This window comes from Xiphophorus maculatus, chromosome 20 (assembly GCF_002775205.1).
Source record: "Xiphophorus maculatus strain JP 163 A chromosome 20, X_maculatus-5.0-male, whole genome shotgun sequence".
Classification (NCBI taxonomy): Eukaryota; Metazoa; Chordata; class Actinopteri; order Cyprinodontiformes; family Poeciliidae; genus Xiphophorus; species Xiphophorus maculatus.
In genome coordinates this window covers 21,089,640-21,098,882 of record NC_036462.1, presented here as the reverse complement: position 1 = coordinate 21,098,882, position 9,243 = coordinate 21,089,640, and the positions used below count along the sequence as shown (strand labels likewise).

At 37.0% G+C, this 9,243-nt stretch overlaps 1 protein-coding gene across 1 annotated transcript; it reads right to left on the bottom strand.

Annotated features, from left to right (window-relative positions):
- Positions 1 to 1,446: 1,446 nt before the first annotated feature.
- LOC111605894 lies at positions 1,447 to 8,119 on the bottom strand. The gene is made up of 6 exons (XM_023325556.1): positions 7,903 to 8,119; positions 5,488 to 5,680; positions 5,032 to 5,240; positions 2,199 to 3,422; positions 1,888 to 2,105; positions 1,447 to 1,797 (listed from the first exon to the last, which is right to left on the bottom strand). Exons 2-6 carry the CDS (start codon positions 5,672 to 5,674, stop codon positions 1,728 to 1,730), a joined length of 1,908 nt encoding a protein of 635 aa, XP_023181324.1. The 5' UTR covers positions 5,675 to 5,680; positions 7,903 to 8,119; the 3' UTR covers positions 1,447 to 1,727.
- Between the last annotated feature and the right edge of the window lie 1,124 nt (positions 8,120 to 9,243).

The following is a 9,243-nucleotide window of genomic DNA, read 5'->3' as shown; positions in this document are numbered from 1 at the left end:
GGGAAGGAGTAATGGAGCGGGCTTACTGGGAGAGATGAAGTGGATCCGCCAGGGAGGTAGATGGTTGGGACGCTGGAGTCTGGGTTCTTGCGCAAGAGAGAGGTGCAGTTCAAAGGTCCAAAGGGTGGCACGTCGGAGGGCGGACAGTTAGTCGACCAAGGGGTGGGCTCCAAGAGAGGCATCCTGCGAGAAGGTCAGAGAAAGAAAGCTCAAATTAGGTGAGTACACAAGTAAATTCTCGGAGAACTAAACTCAGAGGGGCTCAGAGTACCAAAACGGGTATATCACTCCGGCGCCGGAGAACTGGCCACCCGCTCCTCTTATGCTGGTGTTGATGAGGCTGATTACGCACAGGTGAGCGGGGACCATCCTCCTCCAGAAGCTTCCTCATGGCTCCCCCTGGTGGACAAAACAGCTCCCTACGAGCACAAAAACTCCAGCCTCTAACAGAACCTTGTTCCCACAGATCTGAGAAACAACACTTCAATGCTTGAATCTATTAAACAACAATTCAGAGCTAATCAATTCTGTTTAAGGACTATTACATTTTGACTAAGTTTTAAATTTTCCCCGAAATATTTAATGTGTATTTCATTTACATTAAAACAAATTCTATCAACTTATTAAGATCACCAACATAAAAAAAATACTTCTGATGTTCATTAAAGGGCATTGTCCCTTTAAAATAAATAAAGTAAATTATATCTTAATTAATCATTTATTTGGTTTATACCTAATCCAATCATCTTAACTGACCTTTGATTACAGTTTTATATGTACATTTTACCTGTGATTCATATTGTATATAAGTGAAGAAAAATAAACAAGGGGTAAAATCTAGAATTATGTGATTTGCTTTGATATTGTAGATGTTGATAAATAAGAGCAACTAATCAACTTCTAGTTGTCCTCAGATTCTTATTATAAAACAATTCTTCCAATGAATCAGATTGTAAGAAAATCTTCGTTTAATTGCTTTTTAAAAATGTTGTTAATGTACAGACTTCACTCAATGACTTAAGCTTTTAGCTCCTCTTTGACTCTGCTCAGGTAGTTCTCATCAGGATAGCCAAAACTGAGAAATCAGAAAATGTAAAAGGATTAATACATGACACTGAAGGCTGGCAGTGAATACAAAGGGAACAAACTGGGGAACCAAACTGGTTTTCTTGCTGATAGGTCAGCTTCAGATAAATCACATTATTATTGCACTACTGTTTTGATCTGCTGAACTTCCATTTTCTTCTATATCTCTTTTTTGGCTTCCATTGTAAAACATTTGTAATTGAAAAAACGCAACATAACCAATAAACATTTATGCACCAGTCACTGAGGGCCCCATTTACTACCAAGGTTTTCAGATTGAACCATGTTAATTGTCCGCTTTAAATAAATAAAGCAAATTCTGTTGAATGTAAATTTATTAATTTATTTGAAAGACCCAACCCAATAATCATATTACATTTGATTACAGTTATATATTACACTGTAATTGTGGTTCACATGACAAATGTAAAGAAAAAATAAACAAGTTAGTAAATCTTTCAAAATGATGTGATTTATATTTTGATAGATGAGAAAAAGTCTTCACCTTTCAGTGAACTTTAAAGTAACCATTAAGTCTTATTTATTATAAAACATCCAACATGTTAGAACAAAATGTGGAAATTCTGATTCAATTTGTCAGAAATTTGAATTTAAAATTCACTTAATGTAAAACAAAAACTTCACTGGATGCCTTTAGCCTTCAGCTCCTCCTTGACTCTGCTCAGGTAGTTCTCATCTGGATATCCATAACTGTGAAAGCAGAAAATATAGAAGGTTTAATACATGAAACCAAATGCTGACGCAGAGTAAATACAGAGGCGTTAAATTAGGGAACCGTACCACTCTGGTCCTCCTGATATGGACGTCTTGTGGTGGATGTCATTCCAGGTCACCATGTTATCCGCCCCGGTTGTCCTAGAAGCTCCAACAGTGAAAATCAGCTTCTGGTCAAAAGCTTTTTTCAGGAGCAGCAGAACTTCATTGCCCTCTTTGTTGTCTGGAAGAAATGCCTGTCTGACAGTTCCTCCATAGTACTGGCCAGGCTTTGGATGATTTTCCTGCCAGGTAGAAAGGAAAAATTCAGGTTAATGGTAGCCGTCTTAAACTACATGCTAAATTACTGATATAGATAATATGTGCTTAGACATTACCGTCTGTTTTCCACTTGGAATGTCGTAGGTGATGCATATATAGCCACAACCTGGGAATCCAGGGAGGGATGATTGATACTTATTACAAGTAATTTTTCCATCAGGTTGGTTTCCCTTCATCACACCAAAAACATCCTTGCATATCGGACAGATGGGTCCAAGTGCTTTCACTGCATTTTGCAGGCACTGCTTACAAAATGCATGATAACACTTCAGCTGCATCTTATTAGTAAAATCGGACAAACATATTGGGCATTTATCATCTTTCTTGTCCCCTGTCGTGCCCTTGCCTGCTGATTTTTCTCTGTTTTGTGTTGAATGACTTTTAATTCCAGTTTTATTGGACACCTTTTCAGAACCACTGAACCTAGTGGTACGATTAGGCGAATGAAGTAACGTGGGTGACGTCATCATCTTCTGGTACAGACGCAGCAGAGCTCTGACAGCTTGGCTCTCCATTGCTGGGTTTCCTCCATGTCCTTTGTATGATGGTTTAACATTAACTTTGCCTTCAGTGATGCTGGATTCTTTAAAATCCACATTGAAGTTATCTTTGATCACTGTAAGGCGGTTATTATAAGAAGACTTCAGGTTTTTCCACTGGTTCTTATCTATGGTTAAACCAGCAAGATCATCTTTGATTGTCATGATTTTCATCGAGAGATCACCACTGAAGTTGCGTATTGGTAGCCCTTGATATTTGTCAGTCATGTTTGTCCTCCTCAGTGATGTACCATCTGATGTAGGTTTGTGCTCTTCAGCAGGTGTGTTTGTCTTCTGCACCGCATTCAGGACTGCATTGAATTCATCTTGGCTTTGCTTTGGACCACTAACAATAACCTCTTCAGATGACATGGTGAGCAAAAGTTTGTCCTTGTTTCTCTTGATGACTTTTAATGCGTCACTCCACTGATCTGGATCTACAAACTTGAGAGGAATCACTGCCTCACCTGAATCAGCAGAGCAGCTTTGTGAGAGATCAATGAACTCATTGAGAGCTTCATGGGGGTTTCCATCTTCCTGTTCAGCTTCAAATGTCACATGGACCTGTGCCACCAGTTTAATTTTATTCTTCCTCTCAATCTGTTTAATTCCTTCCTTGTAGATGTGACTCATGTACCAGAAGTGGTTCAGAGGCAGAAAATAACTTTTTGGAGCTTCTCCTTTAAATTTTCTAGGAGGAAGGGTTTCTGCTATCGAGGTAAATGGATTACCAGGCATATCCTAAAATGAAAACAAAAAAAGTGTTAAAATTAATATATTCAGTCATAATCAAATGAATTATTTGGCAATACAGCTGAAAGTTCTTGCATAGAGATTTTGTTCTTAAGTTACATAAGGGAAGGATTTTAGTGTTTTATTTCATATTCTCAGGGTGACTGACAGAATGCTCACTAGTTTCTTCTCCATCTTCTGTGTTTAATAATTCAGTTTCTGTTGATCACTCAGAAAAAGCTTTAAAACATAAAAGTACTGGGGTTCTGTGGTGGCGCAGGAGTTAAGCACAACCCACATATGGAGGCCTTATATGGCCGCCATTTGGCGACGTGGCTGTCGCAGGTTTGATTCCCCGCCTGGCGACCTTTGCCGAATGTCTTCCCCTTTCTCTTTTTACCCATTTTTCTGTTAATTTACTATCAAATGAAGACCGCTAGAGCCAATAAAACCTTTAAAATAAATAAATAAAAGTACACAAATGAATTTATTCACCAAAGATTTGTAAAGCGAATACTATCAGTGTTTATGTCACCTGGAAGAGGTTCAATCATTATGATAACTGTTGTTGTGAAGTTAGTTGAACTTCATCTCAATTCTGTCTAGAGAATTGAGATGGATATAACAAGGTAGACATTTATCTCTTCAGGATAACAGGAGGATAACAGGTCCAGAAGGGGAGACCCAGACATCAGACCTGTCATACCAACATTGATGATACTGGCTAACAGTGTTGATTCAACATGAGCATACTAATATTCTTATATACTGTATATCTGTGTTTGTAGAAATTGTAATTGTGTGTGTACTTATATATATATATATATATGTAGTTCATCTTGAACATGTTCACTGCTTTTACTACTAAAAGCTTTCACTGCTTTTAGTAGTAAAAGCAATGAATGCTTTTACATTCATTGCTTTAGTGAAATGAATGTGAAACCACCAAAACTTTAGTAGTTTTCACCTTGGAACTCTGGTATCACTCTTTTTCTTATTGTTGAATTTTGAGCTCTGATGTCAGCAGAGGGAAGTAAGGTCTCCAAAGGATATGTTGTTTATTTACTTCCTGATTAAACTGACGTTGGGCTCTTTAAGTAATTTTGGTTGACCAGCCTCTCAAGGCTGCCCCCTGATCCATATTTCTACTGCTGTGAATAATAACTTGTTTGGTTTGTTGGCATCCCAAAGTCTTAGAAATGGTTTTGTAATCTTTTCCAGACTGACCAATCTCAAATCTTCAACATGCTTTGAATTATTTTCAGGTGATGTCGCTTTTAGAGATCCTTCAGCCATCAGGGAGGTCCAATCTAAATAATTTATTATATAGGCTTATGAAACTGAGCACAACTTTCTAAAAAGATAGTGTAATCACAGCTAATTTATAAGTTAATAATGAAGTTCAATTATTTTTTCCCAGAGGGCCAGGTTGGTTTGTTTAGGTTTTTTCTGAAATAAATGAAATCCTAATTTGGAAATAGGTTTTTGCATTTACTCAAGTTACTTCTATCCAGTATTTAAATTAGGTTGATGATCTAAAACATTTATTTAAGTGTGTCAAAAAGAAAACACACAAAAAATTTGGTAGATAAGTAAACACTTTTCCACAGCACTTTACCTGTGTTAGAGTGCGTAGAGCTGATGGCTCCAAATCAGCAGTTTTGGTGTTTACAGAAGGAGCTGGAAGAGTCGGATTCACCGAAGCATCGTCTGCTGTTTGTGGGTCCTGCTTTCGTGTTCCCAGCATCACAGACAAGATGGTGACCAATTCTTTTTTGTCTTTTGTATAAAGTGTTTCACCGTTCAGCGTATGAATCTCTGTGAGACCTTAAAAATACAGAAAAAAAGAACACAAAATACATTTAGCTCATATATCACAATAACGGGTTTATAAACCCGTTATTGTGATATAAACCTCACAATAACGGGTTTATAAACCCGTTATTGTGGTATATCAGTGTGTTCAAGATGAACATATTCTTCAATATTCTTATAGTTATTGTAGAATAAAATTAAATTAACAGAGAACGGTGTGAGTCCGTAACATGTACAGTTAAATGCTTTTCTACAGTACCTGGAGGAGGTTCAATCATAATCACAGCCCCTCCGTCTGGTAAGATCTCTTGAACAGAGCAGTCCGCTTTAGTTCTGCTGAACCAAGTCTGGAGGGCTTTTTGTAAATCTACCTTCTTTTTCTTTTCCACAGACCACCTCAACGAGAGAGTCAGCAGAACTTTATTTTGATCCTGCGGAAGAGCCATCTCACCCTGCAAACATGGGATAAAAAATATATCAAAAGATAAATTTGAGTAATTTCATTTATATGTCTTTATGTCATATCAAAATTGATTTGCACCCTTCCTAATAAATTAGTAGCAAAATCTTTATCGGTATTTTACCAATCAAACCCTTATTAAAATTGCTGACCATCTTTTTCCATGTTATCATGAGTATTTAGTTTATTTATCCGAGGTAATGAGCTCCAAGTCATTACCTCGGATATGACTTGGATATGACTTGGAATGATGGCAAAGACCTCTTTGCCATCATTCAGATCTCTATCTCTCTTCACAGATTGTCTAATCGATTTAGATCAGGAACCTGGTTGGGTCACAACATAATTATCATCATCTTAAAGACACAAATGTTAAATAAGTACACACAAGTTGCCAGATACACACATAAAACTACATTTACGCACAGATCCGGTTACGAGTGCACGAGTATTTTTGAGACTCATTTCAAGCTTCCGGACAGCTTCAGATTTGTGCGTAAGTGGTGCGTTTAAATGCTGGTGAAAAGCTGGGTCATCCGATTTTTGCTCGGAGTCTAGTGTTTTTATCCTCTCAGCGTTTGTCACTGTGCTTGTGCTGAAGTGGCAAATACGTTATTTCGGTGGAAAACGGAACATCTCAGCACTTCTTTATAATATTCCAAAATTGTTTATAGACATATTGTGCATTTTTGAGCGGATCTGTGCGTAAATGTAGTTTTGTGTGTGTATCTGGCGACTCATGTGTACTTATTTAACATCTGTAGGCATAAGAGAAGGTTTGAATTCGTAATTATCAGATTTGTGATGTTGTGATTACAAATTTTGTGTGTAGCAATTTACCGTTTGTAGAAATTGTAAGTGTGTGTACTTTTATTTTGTATTCGTAATTTCGTCATATTTGTGTATGCATTTGACCATATATTTACAAGTACCCAGAGTTACGCACAAATTTTCTTTTTACAGTTTACAAATCATGTTTCACAGATACAACTATCCAAAGTTACACACACAAAGATGCTTACACAAGTTACAAATCTAGTATTACACAAGCACAGATATTTTTACACACGCACAGGTATTTTTGAGACTATTTTCACTCCATACTTATATCCTTCTCTGAGCTTTCTTGCAAATAACATTGCAGCTGTGTTTTCTCAATATATCGATTCACAGTCATCCTTACAATATCAGTGTCGGCAACTCTGTGATCTCCAAGAACTGATTGGATGTGATGTTTGGTAGGATATAATATTTTGAGAGTCAGACATTCTAGCTTTGAATTCTAATCATATGGCAAGTTGGATGGACTCTTACTGCAGTTTGTCTGGTGATAATCTTTAGTGTCTAAGATGCTAAAGTTCACATAGTGTGGTGGGGACATTGCGTGATTGTAAAGTGAAAAAAGGTGTCAATAAAAATGTGGATTAAAATATGCTTTTCTACAGTACGGGGAGGAGGCTGCAACACAGCCAGCTCCTGTATTGCAATTTTTAGAAAAAGTATCACAGTTAAATATGTTCCTGAAATCGTGAAGTACTTTCAGAGAATGTTTAAAAATAAATATGTTATGAAATAAAAGCAGTGCTACTATTTCATGATGTTGTAAAGAAAACTACCTTTGTAGTATAAACATAGAAATTTAAATTAGACATATCAAATGTCAGTGATACACCTGAGCCTTAAAGTCCATGGGCTCTTCTTCTTCCAAGGAAGTAGACATTGTGAAGGTCTACTTCCTTTCTTCAAAACAAAACAAAACCAGCTGTGAACATTAGTTTTGTCAAATATTTGTCTTCCAAATTAATTTTAGATTAATTAATCTAATTAATTTTAATTAATTAGATTAATTAATCTAATTAATTAATTAATCTAATCTAATTAATAATTAGATTAATATATATATACTCAGTTATATTGAGTAAAAACTATATCCTGACCAATAGGTGAATCATAGTCAGCTCCTGCCAATAAAGCTGGAGAACTTGACAATCCCAAAAGACAAACAGTATCTCATGTCTTTATGTTTCTGCTTTAACCTACGGAATAGGATTAGGGCCACCGAAAAAAAAATAATAATAATAATTCTGACTTTATTCTCAGAATTCTTCTTTTTTTCGGTGGCCCTAATCCTCTTCCGTATTAACCTTTACACGATATTTCCTGAAGATTCTCAGTTTGAGCAAATAAACACTAATTAACTTTCAGAGCGCTTACCTTTGCCTGGTCGCTGCAAACGTTGACACCTTGTAAATGAAACTGAAAGCAGCGGAAGGTTTGTCAGATACTGAAATCTGGACGAGGCGCTGCGTGACTCAGTTGACAAAGTTCACATATTGCATGCAAAGAGTAAAGGTAACTGCGAGTCCTACACCTGTCTTGCTGACAGCGCCTTCAAAAGTTTTGGTGTCTTGTCGGCTTCTTACCGCTTCAATTTGAGAGACGTTCCCTAAAAACTCCGGCTGCAGTGCCAGTCTCCTGCATGGCTGCAGAGTGCGGACTCGGCCCCCAGACCCTGAGACATTTGATGTTGCACAACCGGGTCGCATATCCATGTTCGTAATTTCAGAGCAAAGGTTTAATTTCAGTGTTCATATTTAGTTATCACAGTCAGTGGTTTTTGTCACTGTGGAGAAAATGTTTCTTGCTTCATCTGTTTGATGTGTGATGGCACATGTGGGTTATCTGTTCATCTCGCTAAATATCAATTAAACTGGATGAAAATGAAATTAAAAATAATTTTTTTGATGTATTTTTTGTTTATTTATTTTGAAATTTGATCAAAATCAAAATTATCCAAAGATTCAGTTATTTTTAATATTTAATTTCCTCTTTGCTGGACTATCCACCTTATTCCTGGGAGGCTTACTGTGGAAACGATTAATGGGTTTTTAGCATATTTAGTTTAACTTGTTCACGGACACACCGTCTGCTATCAGAGCTGCTCAGTACAGAGGATCGTAATTGTGAGTTTAATCACGGGGAGCGACAGGAACACGTTTTGTAACAGAATGAGCTCGTTTCTCTGAAGAACTGACAGTAATAAAGACGAGAAAAGCAGAGAAGCTGGTCAGAGTTCTGCGCTACGGAGCCCTCTAGACCAGTGGTTCTCAAACTTTTTTCAGTGATGTACCCCCTTAAAAATATATTTTTAGTCAAGTACCCCCTGACACGGGCAAAACATTTTTGGAATTAAAAAGAGGTACCAGTGCTGTAAAATCACTGTCTGATTTATTAAAGCCAAACAACTTATATCAGTGAACCTGACAAATACATCCATATTGCAAACATTGCATGGTTAAACAAAAAAGAAAAACAGAAGACGGTGACCACCAGGAAGGTATAAAACCAGTCAAACCGTTTTATTTTAAAGGATATTGAAACACATTTATATTTTATCGAACTTTTTACAAAATAATTTTTCCCAAGACTTATTATGAGGAGCCTACTGATTTTTTAAAGATATTTTGAAAAGCTTCACGTACCCCCTGCAGTACCTCCACGTACCCCCAGGGGTACACGTACCCCCATTTGAGAACCACTGCTCTAGGGGACACG